Genomic DNA, 19,306 nt, shown 5'->3' on the forward strand with positions numbered 1-19,306 from the left:
TTTTTTTTCAATATCACTAATTCTATTGCCACTCCAAAACATAATCTTAATCATGGTCAAAATATTTGACATATCTCTTAAACGTGTATTATTTCCTTAATTATTGTTATGGAGAACAAAAACGACCCGAAACGGGACAAGGAGTTGAAGTCTGAGATCATTGATTGGGGGAGACCGGCCCGTGACGTAACGGACCAGCCCAAAGAACGACCTATTGCCGGGGCAAAGAGCGAGGAAAGCGACTGACGGAGAACTAACCGGGCCGAGAGGGCTCGATCCCGACCCGGGGCTCGGTCCCGACCCGGTGCTCAGCCCCGACCCGGTGCTCGGTCCCGACCCGGGCCTCGGTCCAGACCCGGGGCTCGGCCCACGGCCCAGCCAACGATCCCCCATCTTCGATCGACGATTCCACCCAGGCCCTGCAACGGTGAATTAGGGTTAGCTATGGAAAGTTCTGGAACAACTCCACGCTATAAGTAGCGATCCGACCTTAGAGGTAGGGGGAGGCGAAGAAGTGACTACATTTACCTTGTTCTCTTACTAACTTAAGCGTCGGAGCCCGTGTGACTAGAGTCACACCGGTTTAGCTCGATTTGGTTTTGCAGGTACTAGTCCTGGATCAACAAGTTTGGTGGGTGCGAGGAGGAGAACCGGAGGACCGAAATCCACACATCAACAATTGGCGCCGTCTGTGGGGACGATTTAAAGCATCCAGTTGAGCAACATGACACCAGAAAGGAGTCCACGACGCTCTAATGATAACTGCTCTGCCAAGAGGAGGCTGAACTTGGACGACCCCCAGGTTGGAGAACCCGAGGATGGGACCAGCCAGCCAAGCCTAGAACGTCAGGAAGGGTTGCCCGAGGCGCATGAACTAACGACCCCTGATCCGCTCCAAAAGCAGTTCGCGGTCTTGGAAGACAAGGTAGAGGGCATGCTTCAACTCATGACCCAAGTCCTTCGACAATTCGAGCGACAAGAGTCCGACGAAGTGCCCCTTGTCAGAAACCCGAGAAAGGGGAAGGGCCCAGCGCAAAGCGAGACTGAGGAGTCAACGAACAGTGCAGGAAGTAAGTTGCGGATAAGTGGAAATACCAGGCAACGAACCCGGATTTTCGACTCCCAAAAGATGAAAAAGCAACATAAACCCCCGACACCAAATGTGGGCAAGAGCGACCATGATGACAGAAACTCTGAGCCGACAAGTCTCGACAAAGGCAAACCGGCAGATCGACCAGAGTCCTCGGAGAAGCGACATAACCAAAAAAAGAAGGGATTCGACCTCGAAGAACTACTGGATCAAGCCGACTCACCATTCACGGAGGAGATCATGAGAGAGAAGGTCCCTCCAAAATTCAAGCTACCCACGGTGAAACAATTCGACGGGACGACCGACCCAGTATACCATCTAGATGCTTATCGGGAATGGATGGATATCTACGGAGTGTCGGAAGCGGTCAGGTGCCGGGTATTCTCGACTACTTTAAACGGGTCGGCCAGAATATGGTTTCGACAATTAAAACGAGGGTCAATCTCGAGTTTCAAGAGCTTGACCAGAGCATTCGTGACCCAATTTGTAGGGGGACGGTGTCGGAGCCGACCTGTGGCTTATCTTTTAACTATTAAACAGAGGACGGCAGAGAGTCTACATGACTATGTAGCTCGGTTCAACGAGGAGAAGCTGCAGGTAGAAGGCCTTACAGACGTTGTATCTCTGCTGGCCTTCATGTCCGGCGTCAGGGATGAGCATTTATCATTTTCGTTCGGAAAGAAAACACCGAGTACCTTCTCGAAGGCGCTGAGCCGAGCTCAGAGATACATGAGCGCTGGTGAGTTCTTTTACTCAAAAAGGGAGCCAGACGGAAAGCGAACCGACCAAAAGAGGGAGAGATTAAAGGAGAACAACGAGTGTTGCGGGAATGCTACTATACCCAATGAAGGTCAACGACAAGACTTCTACTAAGGGGGGCTGTTGACCTTTCCTTTCTTCCTTCAAATGTGGTTGTTTTTATTTCTCTACTTTTAGCAAGATTTCTAATTATTATTTCTTTTATTCAATAAAGTGTCAACTTGTTTGGTTCTCTGTCAACTATATCTCTTAAATCCAAAACGAGATACCGACGACTTTGATAAAACATTTTTCCTCGTCTACAAGCGTACTCTCAAAAGATATCAACAATACACTTGAGAGTAGAGGGCAATAGGTACCGACCACGGCTACTCAACGACGTAAGCTTGGTAAATCCAACTCTACACGGCGACAGTAAAACCAGCTATAACCGAGCAGGCCGAGTAGGGCTCGGGACCGACCACTGCTCGGGTCCGACCACTTTTCGACGTCGACCAAGTGCGAACGGGCACAAATCTACATTAATCGGCGGTTTTATGAGATAGCTTATTTTGGTCAATAGGTCTTATTTTCGACTGAGCACGGCTCGGGTCCGACCACCACTCGACGTCAATCACGTGCGGTGAGGCATGGATCTACTTTAATCGACGCGTTTGGAAAGAACAATTAAACAATCTCAACACGGCCAAACCAGAAGCGGGTCGATTGACCTAGCACGGTTAAAACATGAGATGGAGTAAAAGGCCAAAAACAACAGCGGGTGTAAAACCTTCGGCTATGACCAACGAGTTAAAAACCAACGACGGGCCTGAATAAAGCGACAAACTTCTCGGGAGAGGCAAGGCCGAGCCCTGGTCATCGACTTAATTCGCCCAACTTTGACAAGGGAAAACCGGCTGAGGAGGTAGAATATGTCCCTCTAATAACCGAAGAACTACGGGTCAACATCAGAACCAAGTTGGGGAATGAGGAAAGAGAAAGCCTTATAAACTTCCTCAGAAGCAACGCCGATGTGTTCGCATGGTCACCAGAGGACATGCCGGGAATCGATCGAGGAGTTATGGTACATCGACTCAACGTCGACGAGAGCTGTAAGCCAGTGAAACAGAAGCGTCGCGCGTTCAACCAAGAAAGGAACGAGATTGTAGCTGAACAGGTGAATGAGCTACTGAAAACAGGCTTCATTCGGGAAGTACATTATCCCCAGTGGATATCCAACGTAGTGCTGGTAAGGAAGCCAAAAGACAAATGGAGAATGTGCATCAACTTCACGGACCTAAATAAGGCCTGTCCAAAGGATTCTTTTCCTTTGCCTCGAATAGATCAACTGGTTGATGCCACTGCGGGACATGAAAGATTGAGTTTCATGGATGCCTACTATGGATATAATCAAATCAAGATGCATGTACCGGATCAGGAGAAAACCTCTTTTGTCACGAGTCGAGGCTTGTATTGTTACACCGTGATGCCGTTCGGATTGAAGAATGCAGGTGCAACCTACCGACGAATGGTGAATCGGATGTTTGCAGCCTTAATCGGCAAAAATATGAATACCTACATATCTACGACTTGAATATCTACATATCTACGACCAATCAAGAGACTCAAAATTGGGACGGACCTAGAAGCAGGCCGATAAGCTAAAAGCCAATCAGTGAAACCAGGGGAAAGAATCCTGAGGTGCTGAAAAAGGCATGCGTACAGGCCCAGCAAGGTTAAAACAGAAAACAGGCAAGCCTAACCGATCAACGAAACCCACGGGTAGAAAATCATATGGCAAAAGCCAAAATAGGTTAAAAACCCAAGAGTGTTGATTTAACTTGGGGTAAAAAACCGGCAGAAGCCAAATATGTTAGAAACCTAAGGGTGTCGACTAAACTCAGGGTATAAAAGCCATTGGCAAAAGCCAAGTGGGTTAGAAACCCGAGAGTAAACCCTGAGGTATAAAACATGGGCAGAAGCCAAATAGGTTAGAAACCCAAAGGTATCGACATTAGTTCTGTTAAAGTTAGATCACAAGGCCAAAAGTAAATGGTTTAAACTCAGATGAGAATAAAACCAGGCTCAGGAGACTTGATTATGGTCAATGAAAATTGGAAAAAACTTCCAATTCATGAATAGTATCGACAAGTTCAAGGCACAAAACCAGTGGCAGGAACCAAGCACTAAAATCCAGAATTAGATCAAAAGCTTTTGGTAGAAGCTCTGTGCGTTAGCAACCTTCTCATTTTTAGCCATTGATATACAACGGCTTTTGGTAGAAGCCCAGCGACAAGTACTCTCAAAACAAAGATCTTTACACAATTATTCGTCTTCTGTTTTGAGAGTGGGGGCCATTGTTATGGAGAACAAAAACGACCCGAAACGGGACAAGGAGTTGAAGTCTGAGATCATTGATTGGGGGAGACCGGCTCGTGACGTAACGGGCCAGCCCAAAGAACGACCTATTGCCGGGGCAAAGAGCGAGGAAAGCGACTGGCGGAGAACTAACCGGGCCGAGAGGGCTCGGTCCCGACCCGGGGCTCGGTCCCGACCCGGTGCTCGGCCCCGACCCGGGCCTCGGTCCAGACCCGGGCCTCGGCCCACGGCCCAGCCAACGATCCCCCATCTTCGATCGACGATTCCACCCAGGCCCTGCAACGGTGAATTAGGGTTAGCTATGGAAAGTTCTGGAACAACTCCACGCTATAAGTAGCGATCCGACCTTAGAGGTAGGGGGAGGCGAAGAAGTGATCTAAAAATTAAGTGACAATAAAAAAATAATTTATTTATATTATAAATTTGTGTTATATCGCGGTATTCATATCTATCAAGCATTATTTAATGTAAAATAAAAAGATGTATAAAATATGAAAAATAAAGGAAATGTCAAATTGGTTGGCGAGGGTTAATATCCACGTCCAGGTCCAATTGATGTGGAGTTTGGAATGTCGGTGTGTGAATAAAGGACGACGGCTGGTTTGACCGTCGACGACATCTTGCCATCTGTCGGTGCGGCGCCGCTGAGTGCCGGCGAAAACACGACGGACCTTCTGCTCAGCTGTACGCGGACGAAGATTACACCTGGCAACCGCAAAAAAACAAAAAAAAAACGCGGAGAAAACCCATAATTATATTTTATGGGTAAATCGATTCCATGGGGGCGCCTTCACAATCTTATGATGAGTCTGCGCGCTTTCTCCATGTTGGAACAGAAAGACTGTTCGGAAATGGATTTTCTTTTTAACAGAAAAATATAGTTTAAAAAAACAACTATTTGTTTAAATTTTTATTTTTTTTGAAACCGCCTATTTAATCTAACATACAATTGCCATTGAAAATACCTGCATTTTTCTTCTAATAATGGAACTTGGTTGTTCAACAAACAATCTCGTTATCGCTACTCATTCTTTAGTTACGTTTCTCGCACTATCAACAAGAAAAAAACTACAATGTCTACAAATAAAATAAAATATTACAAACCACCATCTAATCGTAATTTTTTGGGTCTGATTTTACTACATTTAAATTTAAATTTAATTTAATTTGGGCTTGTAAATTTTAAACTTTACGTTATATTTGAAAATACATATAAATGGCTGCTTATATTTTGAGACTAATTAGACTTTAGTCTTTATATTTTTAAATATTCAAATTTAACTCAAATATTTAAAATAGTATTTTAGATTTAAAGGTCCAAAGCTAAATTTGATAATTTAAAATATAAAGGTTATAATAAAACTACATCAAAATAATATTTTACGAGGCAACATGAGCAGTGCTCAACTTATATACCAAAATATCAGTATATTGAATCCCCGCCCCACAGCCACAGGTTGTTAAACTAAAAATAATAATATTAAAAAAAAAAAGAGAGACTAAATCTGTGTACAAGGAGTGGGGTGATGGACGGGTGTGATGTGGGAGTTGCAGGAGATCCGGCGTAGTCCCGGATGCAGTGGATAGACTCAATTAGTTCTCCCCGGCGAGAAGCGGAATCCAGATCAGAGCGAAACCGCCGGGCCCACTAACGAAATTCGTCGTCGCGCCGAGTAGTAAGCGTTTGGGCGATTTTGTAGGGCCCACATTTAGAAGTTGTGGTTTTCAGTCATCAAAAAAGGCCGAGGGTGACGGTGGCAGTAAGATTTGTCCTTCCCACCACCTCTCTCGCATGGGAGAGAACTCGGCTCAAACCCAAACAAAAATGAGACCACGAAATTGAAATTCTATCAGCACAATTATTTTTCAGAATCCAAACTCATATACCCCCCGGCTCTCACCGCATCATACTTCGCCGGTCAACTTCCGGTCGATTTCTGCGGTGTTCAGCCCCCCAACGTTACTTTTTCTTTAATACATTGCCACTCGATCGCAGCATCCTCCAGGTTCATCATTCTCTGTTCATATGCGATCGTGTTTGTTGAAATCTGCTTGTGTTTGTTTATTTATTGTAATTGTAACTTTTGGAAAAGGTTAATCGGTGACAGTTCATCGTGTTGATATTATGGTTTTTGGCAATTGGCCGGCCCTACCAGTTGAGATTCATTTGTTCGTATTAATTGGTCAAATCTTTGTTGGCATTAAGCAGAATTTATGCTGCTTGCTTTCTGCTGCTATTTAATGAATTTCTCACCACATCACATGCACACCAATATTCTGTCATTCAAATAATGTGGTGAGTTTGAAACGTTTCCTTTGTTTCTTTCTGCCTTGTCTCGTGAGAATCTCACGCGGTTTTGGAATTCACATACCTTTTGTTTTATTCTATCTTCTCCATCCTTTTGCCTCTTCAGGGGTGTATATATATGTGTGTGCCTTGTTTCTTGTTCTGGGATTTATGATTTATGAATGTCAAAAGAACTTGCAGTTGCATCGCGAACTGATTTTTAATTGCTACAGTTGCTTTTGTTGACTCCAGTGATGGGGACTCCAATCGAAGGAATAGTAAAAGATTTCAAGGGAAGGGCAGCCTGCTATAAGCAGGATTGGACATGTGCGCTATGTTCAGGCGTCAGGTGATTTTTCCCTGCCATAAAAATGCCTATTCAAGAACAGATTTCATACATGGTCTGAGTATCTTACAATGTTCTAATCTTCCATGGTGTTCTTTCTTTTTCTTTTTTGCGTATCCCAGGATTTTAGCTCCTACTATGTACATTTTTTTCGCCTCTGCTCTTCCTGTTATTGCCTTCGGAGAGCAACTTAGTAGGGATACAGGTGCGTCGTCTTCTTTCTGATGTAGATTTTCCTGTGAACAAAAATTACACAAAAAACAATAGAAAATATGCCCGTGCTTGTTTCTTGATTAGGAGTTCTTTTATAAACTGGAAATGTTATTTCAATCCTTTTTTTCTTCAAATCCTAATCCTGTTTAGGTGGAAGCTTGAGCACGGTGGAGACATTAGCCTCAACTGCACTGTGTGGAATCATCCACTCAATCTTTGGGGGACAGCCTTTGCTGATCTTAGGAGTGGCGGAACCTACGGTTATAATGTATACTTATTTGTACACTTTCAGTAAAGGCCGACCAGAGTTAGGAGGCGAGCTCTTTTTAGCCTGGGCTGCATGGTAAGGAAATTAGTTTTCCAGATAACAATCAGCTTATTCCCATCTCTTACTGGAAATTTTGGATTGTACTTACTTCGTATTTCTGTTGTAGGGTGTGCGTGTGGTCTGCATTTTTGCTGATCCTCCTTGCAATCTTTAACGCTTGCAACATCATCACCAAATTTACGAGGGTTGCTGGGGAACTTTTTGGCATGCTTATTGCTGTTCTCTTCTTCCAAGAAGCAATCAGGGTATTATTGATTGACGTTCATTACAAAAGTAGTGGGAAAAGAATTGAGCGAGACATTCTAAATAGTCTATTTGCAGGGATTGATCAGTGAGTTCAGCATTCCCAAGGCAGAAGATCCAGAGTTATTGGAGTTTAAATTTGAATGGTTGTATACAAATGGGTTGCTTGCTATCATCTTTTCCGTTGGTCTACTCTTCACTGCCCTTAAAAGTAGACATGCGAGATCGTGGAAATATGGCACTGGTACAAACTGTGGATTCGGGGATCTAACATCTGTAAAATATAAAGTTAAAATTGGGATTGTTCTTAATTGATGTCTCTGTATGCAGGGTGGCTCCGGAGTTTCATTGCAGACTATGGGATTCCGCTTATGGTCGTGGTGTGGACAGCATTGTCTTATGGAGTTCCCAGCAAAGTTCCTCATGGAGTTCCAAGGAGACTCGTTTGTCCATTACCTTGGGAGCCAGCTTCGTTGTACCACTGGACTGTGGTCAAGGTGAAAGCTCATAAACTTTTTGGGGATCATAGCTTTATATATTTTGCTCGTATGGTTGAGTTCAGGAGAAATTAGATCGGATGATGCTGTGAGTCCAATCCATTTACCATTACCAAATACTGAGAATTAAAAATCTACTTGACATGCTCAATTCGCAGGACATGGGGAAGGTTCCAGTAATTTATATCTTTGCTGCTTTTCTGCCAGCCTTGATGATAGCAGGCCTATACTTTTTCGACCATAGTGTGGCAGCACAAATGGCACAACAGAAAGAGTTTAATCTTCAAAAACCATCTGCCTACCATTATGATATCTTCTTGCTCGGAATTATGGTCGATATTTGTTAAAACCTGATTTCTTTTACCTTCTGTGTTTATCCTTTTACCGAACTGTGCTCTCTCACCAGCTTACAAATTGCTGTGTTTTCAATTTCACAGACTTTAATTTGTGGGTTGCTTGGACTACCTCCTTCTAATGGTGTCCTTCCACAGTCCCCAATGCACACCAAGAGTCTTGCAGTGCTCAAACGGCAGGTGTGTAGGCGTTGAATGCCAAAAAGAATCACGAATTCTATTCTATATTCAGCCCATTCTTTTTGGATTCTCACACTTTTAAATCATTTGCAGCTAATTCGAAAAAAAATGGTAAAGAGAGCAAAGGAATGTATGAAACAAAAAGCGAGCAAGTCTGAAATTTACGGAAAGATGCAGGCTGTGTTCATTGAAATGGACACATCTCCAACTGTAGTGCTCTAATCTTGTAGTCTCCCTTTTTTCTTACTCCAAGAATGAGTTATCTCATGCACCTGCACCTTACTTTGCTCTTGTTGCAGCCAAAGGAGCTGGAAACCTTGAAGAAGGCAGTGATGAATGGTGACAATGGTGGAGATCAGAAGGGGAAATTCGATCCTGAGAAAAATATCGATGCGTATTTACCTGTTCGTGTTAACGAGCAAAGGATGAGCAACTTGCTGCAGTCCATCCTCGTTGCTGTATCACTTTGCGCTGTCCCTATAATGAAAATGATACCCACTTCAGTTCTTTGGGGATACTTTGCTTACATGGCCATTGATAGTCTTCCAGGAAACCAGTTTTGGGAAAGGCTGTTGTTGCTGTTCATTACGCCAGGCCGGCGTTTCAAGTAAGTCTACTTAAACTTAGTCTACGAAGGATTATTAAGGATCTGGCATCCAGTCCTTAAATACCATGCTTTATAGTTTAAATATAATTAGGATTACGCTACATCGTGTGTCGCAGGGTCTTGGAGGGCTCTCATTTATCTTTCGTGGAATCGGTGCCATTCAAGAGCATTGCTGTGTTTACCCTGCTTCAGTTGGTATATTTCTTGATATGCTTTGGCGTAACATGGATACCTGTAGCTGGGATCCTGTTCCCACTGCCATTTTTCCTCCTCATTAGCATAAGAGAGCATGTGCTCCCCAAGTTCTTCCATCCTAGCCATCTTCAAGAGCTGGATGCATCAGAGTATGAGGAGACTGCTGGTGCTCCGCATCGCGCCCTGAATCTTACAGTTAGGATTAGTCTAACTTTATTTACTACTTTGGATCATTAAATGAATCATAATTTAAAGTTGTCGTCTGAAACCATCCCACAGCAGCACCTCCTCAAGAAATTTATTCTGAATTTTTGCTTTTAATGTCTGGCCAGGAAAAGGAGCCACCTGATACGATTACAGAGGAGAATAATGAAGAATACTATGATGCTGAGATATTAGATGAGATGACAACTCACAGAGGAGAGTTGAAGCTTAGAACTGTAAGTTTCAACGAAGAAAGGCACTTTCAGGTAAGGGAAACTAATGCACAGCTCCAAACTCCATTTTTCCTTAACCTTTAGTACATTTTTTGACATGTGAATTTCAGGTTCATCCTGAAGAATCCCTTCGACCGCAATGAAGAACTTGAAGGCAAATAGGATAAGAAAGTGTTGGACCAAACTCAATTCAGCCACGATGGATTACGATCAATATAGGAGGCTGGAGAGTATACAAAAAGGCATTTTTCTTCTCTCATATAGCGGCTGCTAATTCAAAGAATACGTGAAGTTTTTACATGAACTGTTCATTTTATTCATACACACGAAGGAAAGGAAGAGATATTAGAGAATATACAAAGCAAGGATTTTAAGATTTTATTTAAGTTAGGAAAAAGGTTTTAGAGAATCCTCAAGTTTATAGTCATTCATTTATTTGTTTATTGCCAATGAAATAGTGAGCTGAGGATGGCAGGCATCGATTAATGAGAATGAAAGGATGAATGGTTTTTTCACACTTTATAGTTGCTTTTCGCTAGGAACTCAAATGTGTGTCGCTGTAGTTTTTTTTCTTTCTTTTTTTCCTTTTTTGTTCACTTTATTATTTTTCTGTATGAGTATAATTATATGGCGAATAATAGATTCTATATATTTCACTATCTCATTTCTATTTTACTTTATTCAATGAGCAATCAAAATCTTGTGAACGAGAGATTACTAAAATTTATAGAGCAATGAAATAGAAGCTTTTCCATTGTCATCCTGCGTCCTAGGTAGGGATTAAGTTTTCGTTGGAAATAACTCCTGGCTTATTATTGTCATTTAAAAAAAAAATAATTTCTCGATTAAATAAATTTCAATTCCCTATTCTTCGGTAAAATTAAGAAACCACTCAATAAATATATATAACAAAAAAAATGAGGCAGGATCAAAGATCTAAATTTCATTCTAGCTTTCGAATTTTTAGGTTTATTTGATTATTTGAACTTTGAATTGTTATTTTAATTTCTTAACTTTTTTGTAGGATAGTGTTGAATATTAAAAGAAAAAAAATCATTTTAGGTTTTTGGGCAAATTTCTAGTCCTACCCGTTAGGGAAGATTTTCATACTCCTTACATTCACTTTGCACCATTTGTCATCCGTTATGTAATTTTTATTAAAAATAAAATATACAAATAAAAGGGACCCTACAGTATTAAAAAAAAAATCGTGTGGTTTCTATTTGGTCCTTCCTAACGGAATGGATGAGTTGGGTATTTATTTAATTTTATATTTTTGGAACATATGTGTCTTTGTTTTTCCGTTCTCTCTTCCCCCTCTTCCGCTCCTCTCTCTCTTCCCCCTCTTTCCCCATCCCGAAGCTTGTAGATTCCATTGATTCATCTCTAATTCTCTCTCTCTCTTTCTCTGGCCATGGAGGGCGGCATTCATGGACTGAGCAAGCAGAGCAGCGCTTTGTGGCGGTCATTCAGAAACGACGATTTCAAAGAAGATGGTGGGACGTTCTCAAGGAGAATCAATAACGAATTCGAAGAGCTCCGACGATTCCAAGTTCTTCAGCGATTCGTCCATTGTCGGCTCTGTTTCCACCGCGAATCACTTTCCGTCCGCTAGCAGAATGATTCCAGACCAAACGGCAGCTGCAATTTCAAATTGCACCGCGATCGGCGGTCGATTCTGCAGTGGTTCAAACCTAACGGAAACAAAAATCCTAGGAAATCTGTTTCGAAGCACGATGATGAAGGCGGCGGCGACGACGGACTGCGATTGCGAGGATGAGGAAGGATTGGATTGCAAAGTTTCGCCGCATGAATTGGTTGCTTAGCCTAAGAGACCGGTGAGGGTGCAGATTTCATCGTTCTCTGTGTTCGAAGTAGTTGGAAGAACTTTGAAAGGGAGAGAGAGGAGGGGAGAAGGGAAGAGAGAAAGAGAGAGGGGGAAGAGATGGAAAAAAAAGAGAGAGAAAAGATGCATATGTTCAAAATAATATAAAATTAAATAAGTATCCAACTCAACAAACCATTAAATGAGTATCCTACTCAACAAACCATGTCAGCGTTATTTAATTCAATGTATCTTTTAGAACCGTTTTTTAAGAAGTCAGGTCGAAGTTATCCCTTTTTAAAATTTAGGGATTAAATAGAAATGTATATCAAAATTTAAAAGTGTATTTTACTCTAAAAAATATTATATTTTTTCTTTTTCTATTATTTCTTCCTAACAACTTAATTTCTATCATTTTTAATCGTTTTACAACTTCAACTTTCTCTCTCCTTATTCCATTCACTTCCCTCTATAAATCTTCAGTCCATGCAATCTTTTCGTTTAAAGGATATTTACAGTGCAAAAGTTGTATTTCCCATTTTCACATTAAATTTTTTTTAATGAAAGGTTGTTTTTTTGTTGTTGTCTCATTCTTCGTAAAAAAAACATGTTGCCGTAATTCATAGTTTTGTCAAGTATCTACTTTTTAAGTTTTTTTGTTTTTAAATAATGATGCTTATAATTTCTTAATATATATTGATAACAAATAAGATTTGGACAAAACAGTTATTCAATTATTTAGGAATAAAGTTACAAATAAAAAATATTTAAATGGGTAACAAATAAAATTTAATATAATATTGATTAAATAGGACAAAATAAGCTACCAATAAAATAATATATCAAAATTTTTAATAAATAAAATAAAATTATAATATTGATTAGATGAGAAAAATGAAATTATTTAATTATTTAAAAATAAACCTACAAATAAAAATAAAATATCAAGAACCAACTTTAAACTGTAAATATTCTTTAAACTAAAAGAATGAAGAGAGGAGAGAGAGGAAAGTGAACTGAAGAAAAATAAAGGCTTTTTTTTTAAGTAAATAAGAACAGGGGAGAGAGTAATTTAAGAAAGAGGGAGTCTGTGTTTTTGTTTTTAATGCAACTATTAATTATTAATGTGATTATTCCAACTATATGCGTGTAACCATTATAATAGGAATCATCAGTCTTAGATATATTATTTTTATGAGTTACGAAAACTATAAGAAGAACTTTCTAGTTTTCATTTTATTTGTATATTTTATTTCTAATAATAATTCCATATCAGATATTTAAGTATGACGCAAAGTAAATGGAAGTATTATGGAAGTCTTCCCTACTAGGATGGTATTAGAAAATTTTCCCATTTTTTATTTTTGCATACATCAATATTGATATATTTTACCTTATTCAAATTTCATCTCTCCCCTATTCTCTCTTGTGCCATTATTCTTCTTCTCACTTATCCATACCCTCCCCTTATGCCTGCAACCTTTCATTTCTCATCTTTGAACCTGGCAGGTTTTAGTAAGTCCCTCTCCTTCTGCCTTTCGTATTTCGTCGTGTTCCGTGGAAGCCAATCGAGAAAGATCAATATGACATAAACCAAAATATAAATGGTACAACTAATTGACAACTTAATAATACATAACGTGATACATGTCTCACTCTTAAAAAATATATGTTTTTACTTGAATTAAACTTTATTATGGTTTTAATATAAAATTAATAAGATGAATTGTAGAAACATTTTCATGTTTGACCATTTTTAGCAAACATAAGATCAACTACAACTACTAGTTACTTGATATTTCTTTACCCATATCAATAATGTAATGTCATTTTTAACCTCAAAATTTTCAATATTTTAATAAAATTGAAAAGAATTCATACGAAAATGACAGATTTCAAACAAACCAATATCGAACCGAAAACTCCCTGTGGGAACTTCCAAGTGTTCTCGTGAACTTGTATCATTGCTTCAAGTTCAAACTCAAAGCCCATCATTGTCTGGGCCTGGCCCATATTGATGGAAGCTGCCAAGGCCCAGGCCCAATACAACTCAAGTTCAACTCGTCAATATTATCGTCGCCACGTGTAGGGCTGAAATTCAAGCGGCCTTTTGAAGCGGGACTTCAATCCAAGGGTGCAGAAATTCGCGTCGAATAAAAGTCGAACCCCTCCCCCCGACCGATTATATAAGGCCTCCCACGACCTCCATTGCCGACCTCTGTCGTTTGAAATTCTTCGCAGTTCTCTTCATTTCTTAATCCTCCGTTGCCGATAAGACATTTTCGATGGTATGATTTCGTCTCTCTGATCTCTCTTTCCCTCTGGTATTCGGTATTTCTATGCTTCTTATTTTCGGTTCATTGCTTCGTTCAGGCGCTACCGAATCAGGCGACCGTAGACTACCCTAGTTTCAAGCTAGTAATAGTCGGAGATGGTGGAACAGGTACGGAGATTCATCTATTGTTTTCATTTTCTCGATATCTCCTTCAGCTCAATTCGCCATGTCCGTATGATGCTACGCCGCTGGTTTAACTAAACCCTACCTTCTTTAGTGGGATACAATTTCTTTTTTCTTCCTTCGTTTCTAATTGCGTATAAGTTAGACTGGTGGTTCATACTTCATATGTATTGTGTGATTAGAAATTTAGAGAGTGTTAGATCTATGTATATATCTTTTTACAGACATTTACTTGTTGCGATGATGTCGTTTATCTCTAACGGAGGACTGTGTTCTGATCCAGGGAAGACGACCTTTGTTAAACGCCATCTTACTGGAGAGTTCGAGAAGAAATATGAACGTAAGCATGAAATACGTCGTTATTTATTGCTTGACGTTTAATGAATGTATTTGTAAGGTCGAAGTATTGTTGATATTTGGCCTGACTTGATTATGGATAGCGACAATTGGAGTTGAAGTTCATCCACTGGACTTCTTTACGAACTATGGAAAGATAAGGTTTTATTGCTGGGACACTGCTGGTCAGGAGAAGTTTGGTGGACTTAGAGATGGTTACTAGTAAGTGGTTTATTTCTATAAATATGCTGGTATATATTATTGGAGTGGTATTTCTTATTGTGATTGTTCATTGTGACTGACATCTGTTGGATTTTCGAATACATGAATGCACCTATGCGTGTAATCACGTACAAATTTTTTCATCTCCATGTAGTGGTTGGATGGACTTTCTATAATCAAGTTTCATGTTCTAAATCTATTGTGAGAGTCTTCAGGAATGTGTTTTTTAGATGAGGGATTTGATTACTGAATGTACCAAGCTGAAAGTTAATTAGTGCTTTTTTTTTATGATTTTGTTTTGTATGATGGAATTGCATTACAGTCTATTGAGTTCTGGTTTAATTAATATCCTGGTTTGGTAATTGAATTGTGATTATCTAACAATTTTGGCGTTGAGACGTTCATGTTCAACAAAAATACAAATATCCAGTCTTAACTCTTTGATAACTTTTTTGGTACTTATACCAAGTATTTTATTTTTTCTAATATTTTTCATTTTGTTACATGATGGACATAATGAGAAGCAATAGAAAATGTTTAATTTGTTCTCTATTAGTCGATACAAGTGTTTGGAAGGCATTTTTCTATCCTTTCATATTCTATAATTCAGTTGTTTAGAAAACACTTGATAGTCTCTAAAAACAAGTCATTTTCTTTATGAACTTTTGTGAAAAAGACACTGTTTATATAGTATAATACTAGTGATAATACAAGTATTATTCTTCTGTTTGAGTTTTCAACAGTCAAGTTATTCTTCAGTTTGAGTTTTCAACAGTCAAGTTATACTTCTGTTTGAGTTCTCACAAGCTTTACAAAAGAAATCATTTCTTATCTCATATCTTCTTCATATTGTACTTTTAAACATTGATATTATAGGCTGAAATGCATGTTTGCAAACAGTTGCAAGATATACTGAGTAGAGTAGTTCTCATGTTCATGTTCATTTCTTTTTGGATATGATGCGGTGGTGTGAGTATGTTTGTGACTTCAACTAATTGATTAGTTTTCCATGTCTCTCCCACACTCCTACTCTATTTCAGTGTTCTTGTGATTTCAATTAAATTGTTCTTATTTCTTCTGTCTTGCCTGTTCTGATTAGCTTAGTTGTTTGCTTATTGCTGCTTTGTTGTTACTTCAGTTTTATCTGTTCTGATAAGTTTAGTTTTCTATTTAACTTTGCTTTGTACTTAGTCTCCTGTTTTATTTGTTCTAATAAGTTTATCTTTTCTAACTATGCTTGTGTTTTTTGTATTGTTCAGTATTCATGGGCAGTGTGCCATCATCATGTTTGATGTCACTGCTCGTTTAACATACAAGAATGTACCAACATGGCACCGTGATCTCTGCAGGTATTGTATTTAACCCTAAGGTTCTGAAACACTTAAAAACCCGAGGTTTGTCATTTGTGTATAAGGGGTGTTTGAAATTTGTTTCTTTCAAGGAAAGTTCCAAGCACTTGTCCACTCGTGGCCTTGTGAAAAATGTTGGAAACAATATTTACAACTGAACGAGATTTGTTGGATTCTAGTATCTTTTATGTTGTTTTTAACGTGCTGGGCTATATTTGGAAATGAATGTAAAAATAATGAGTACATGGAAGCAAAAGTTCAAAATAAATTCTTTCCATTACGCTGATCAATTACTCCGTTATTTTTGTATTATGTTGGTTCTAAAGTTAGTTGGGATTGTTATGTATTAGGGTTTGCGAGAACATACCCATTGTGTTGTGTGGAAACAAGGTCGATGTGAAAAACAGGCAGGTTAAGGCAAAGCAGGTGACCTTCCACAGGAAGAAAAATCTCCAGTACTACGAAATTTCTGCAAAAAGTAATTACAACTTCGAGAAGCCCTTCTTGTACCTTGCCAGAAAGCTTGCTGGGTAAGCTCAGTTGTTAGTGTTTGTTTCACACAATTTTAATTGATCTGTCCACGCCTTTGATGAACTCTCATCTGTTGACTCATTTACAAATTAATCCATCTTTTATTGGAACTTTCAGGAATACCGAACTCCAATTTGTAGAATCACCTGCCCTTGCTCCTCCTGAAGTTCAAATTGACTTGGCCGCACAAGCACAGTAAGTAGCTTGATATCGATGTTACTTACCTGATTAACATTGTCTAGCTTAGTCATAGGTTCAAGTTCAAGACTCCCTCTGCGGTTGGGTCCACTGTAAATTGTCAAATATTAAATGGCTCTCCCCACTACTAGCATTAACTTAGGGCGATTAATTTTTTTTGTGTTTCAGGCACGAAGCAGAGTTGGTACTTGCTGCTGCACAACCTCTTCCTGATGAAGATGACGATGCCTTTGAGTAATACATTTATACAAGAAGTCTGGCTTTTGGCTCTGGTTTGTAGGGTTTATATGGTGTTTGTGGTCATCTGGAATTTGGAAAGCTGACCTACTTGGTTCTCTTCTTTATTGAGGTCGGTTGTTGGTTGTGTAATTCTCTCTGTGATGTGTCATTGTAGCTTTGATTTCACCTATTTACTGTTATCGATTCAAATTTTGGTAAATCAATACCATTTGCAGTCTCTCTTGTTTAAACGTTATATTTTGAAAAAGATCGATAATTCTCCATCGGGTAAAATTGTTTTTTAAGTACAGATTGGTGGATTTTTGAGCAAAATCCATACAACAAATGCAGCCAACAGTAAAAGAGGAATTTGGCATGATTTATGATTTTTTAAAATTTGAAGTGTGTTTATGGTTAAAATTTTCTTGACATTTGGTTTTATAAACAAGTGTGGGCCTCATTTAGTTCACATTACGATGAACTGGACCCAGATTGTTGGGTTAAATGAGATTGGGCCTCATTGGGCCATTTTTGTTCTGGATCTGAATGGGCCGATGTTCATCCGAAATGTCCCTAAACAATTTAAGTCCAGTACTACAAGTATGAGCAATTACGTAAATTAGAAGGCAGAATTTAAAATATGTATCTTTTGTGGTTTGGGAATTTTTTGTGCCACCCTCTAGTTCTGAATTAATTATATAGTTTATCCCTTCTTTGTCATGACTCACATGCTTTCTAGTTGCTTTACTAGGAAGGTGTATTTTGTTAGTATATGTAGTCATTAACTCTAGTGTCACGTCGTATTGATATTCCGATTTATTATGTATGTGGTAGTCTTTTAATAATGACCAACAATTTTAAATGCATGATTTCATTTTTTTTTTCTTTCAAAATAATGATTTTCATTGATACTATAAAAAAAATTATATATATATTATAATATTTATATACGAAAAAAAATCCCAAAAAGTATATATGTTTTTTATTTTTATTTTTACAAACTTTACTGCAACTTAGCACTCTTTGTAGTTTTTTGTCTTCTTTCTTTTCTTTTAATTTTTTATTTTCATACAGAGGCACGATTGAACATGAGCATACTCAGAAATAAATAGTTTTATTTTTATTTATCTACACATTTAGTTTTAATAAAAAATATATTAAGCCCAAGAGGAAGTAGAAACGCTTTTTTAATGCTAAAAATACACAAGGAAATGAAAGTGTTCGCTCAAAGTTTTTAGACATTAGGTATACTTATTTTTAAGAAGGTTGAAATTAGATGATTTATTATACAACTATTAATTTTGGGATAAATAAGTTTAATAATACCTTACCAAAAAAAATTAATAATTTAAGTGTTCTATAAATATTACTAGTAAAAATAATCCAAAAAATATTTAAGAGAGAATAATTAATCAAACATATTTTTACTACAATACTCTTATTATAAGATGAAATAAAAGATATATATTTTTTGAATAGCAATTTTGGAAATGGAATCCAAGATCTCTCATATGGGACATGCAATTGAGTAATTAAAGATGCAATATTTATTAAATGATCTTAAAACCAAAGTCAGAGAGCACTTATTTACTCTGCTGTTACTGAAGCATTTATAAGTCAGGAATGTCACAATTTCAACATTCATCTTATGGTTCTTTATTTATTAAAAAAACAAAAAACATTCAGATTATGGTTGGGTTAGTAAATACCAAACTAAAATATTAGGACCACTGAATAGAATTAAATTATCTTTTTCTTTTTTTTGGGCACCCAAAAATTTTCACAGCCACAAAAAATGAGTCTGGGAGCAGACGATTCGGCCATAAATGTGCGCACGTGCAATTGCCCGCTGTCGTTTTCTATATCCAGCTTCGTCGTTTTGAGTTGCGCCGCCGTCGTCTCCGATTAGTTGAATCTGGAAATGGACAGTGCATGTGAAATTAGACCCATTTTCTTAAATGAACAACTGTAATCGCAATGCAATTAAATGAACAAGTGTAATCTCAATCAAATTTTCATATACTTTTAAAAGCCCTATTTTTATCATTTTATTTTCAGTTTTGGTACATTCATGTCCCTGTACTTTATAAATCATTTTGATCTTTTTATTTAATTTTTATCTCATTTATTAAATTTTCACACCACTTCATTTATTAAATTTCTTGAGAGACACCTTTAAATTTGTATAAATAATATATATTAAATATAATTTTTTTATTAAAATTTTACCAATAGAGACAAACTTGGTTATTTTTTAAAAGTATAATATTAAAAC

At 38.3% G+C, this 19,306-nt stretch overlaps 2 protein-coding genes across 3 annotated transcripts; both read left to right on the forward strand.

Moving 5' to 3' along the window:
• Nucleotides 1–5,955: 5,955 nt before the first annotated feature.
• On the forward strand, nt 5,956–10,552 carry LOC111005066 (HCO3- transporter family). 2 transcript variants are annotated; one of them, XM_022276427.2, is made up of 14 exons: nt 5,956–6,213; nt 6,728–6,843; nt 6,963–7,045; nt 7,204–7,396; nt 7,488–7,626; nt 7,703–7,868; nt 7,955–8,121; nt 8,280–8,453; nt 8,559–8,654; nt 8,748–8,864; nt 8,954–9,261; nt 9,378–9,651; nt 9,789–9,926; nt 10,004–10,552. In XM_022276427.2, exons 2-14 carry the CDS (start codon nt 6,749–6,751, stop codon nt 10,034–10,036), a joined length of 1,983 nt encoding a protein of 660 aa, XP_022132119.2. In that variant the 5' UTR covers nt 5,956–6,213; nt 6,728–6,748; the 3' UTR covers nt 10,037–10,552. The 2 variants fall into 2 exon arrangements, with proteins under 2 accessions (XP_022132119.2, XP_022132120.2); XM_022276428.2 differs by having other exon boundaries at nt 6,747–6,843.
• A 3,305-nt stretch (nt 10,553–13,857) lies between these two features.
• LOC111004645 (GTP-binding nuclear protein Ran-3) lies at nt 13,858–17,269 on the forward strand. The gene is made up of 8 exons (XM_022275739.2): nt 13,858–14,006; nt 14,092–14,161; nt 14,460–14,516; nt 14,617–14,734; nt 15,994–16,083; nt 16,434–16,613; nt 16,732–16,809; nt 16,981–17,269. The coding sequence occupies exons 1-8, from the start codon at nt 14,004–14,006 to the stop codon at nt 17,048–17,050; spliced, it is 666 nt and encodes a 221-aa protein (XP_022131431.1). The 5' UTR covers nt 13,858–14,003; the 3' UTR covers nt 17,051–17,269.
• Nucleotides 17,270–19,306: the final 2,037 nt, after the last annotated feature.

The sequence above is a fragment of the Momordica charantia genome, assembly GCF_013281855.1.
Source record: "Momordica charantia cultivar OHB3-1 chromosome 8 unlocalized genomic scaffold, Mcharantia_2.0 BLBB01000008.1, whole genome shotgun sequence".
Taxonomy (NCBI): domain Eukaryota; kingdom Viridiplantae; phylum Streptophyta; class Magnoliopsida; order Cucurbitales; family Cucurbitaceae; genus Momordica; species Momordica charantia.

What these genes read in the sequence shown, in the direction of transcription:
- LOC111004645 (XM_022275739.2), top strand. An exon ending in AGTCGGAGATGGTGGAACAG is followed by an intron (nt 14,162 to 14,459) that starts GTACGGAGATTC and finishes GTTCTGATCCAG; the next exon opens with GGAAGACGACCTTTGTTAAA. An exon ending in CTTGCCAGAAAGCTTGCTGG is followed by an intron (nt 16,614 to 16,731) that starts GTAAGCTCAGTT and finishes TGGAACTTTCAG; the next exon opens with GAATACCGAACTCCAATTTG.
- LOC111005066 (XM_022276427.2), top strand. Translation starts at nt 6,749, where the DNA reads ATGGGGACTCCAATCGAAGGAATAGTAAAAGATTTCAAGGGAAGGGCA. An exon ending in GCAACTTAGTAGGGATACAG is followed by an intron (nt 7,046 to 7,203) that starts GTGCGTCGTCTT and finishes AATCCTGTTTAG; the next exon opens with GTGGAAGCTTGAGCACGGTG. An exon ending in ATCGTGGAAATATGGCACTG is followed by an intron (nt 7,869 to 7,954) that starts GTACAAACTGTG and finishes CTCTGTATGCAG; the next exon opens with GGTGGCTCCGGAGTTTCATT.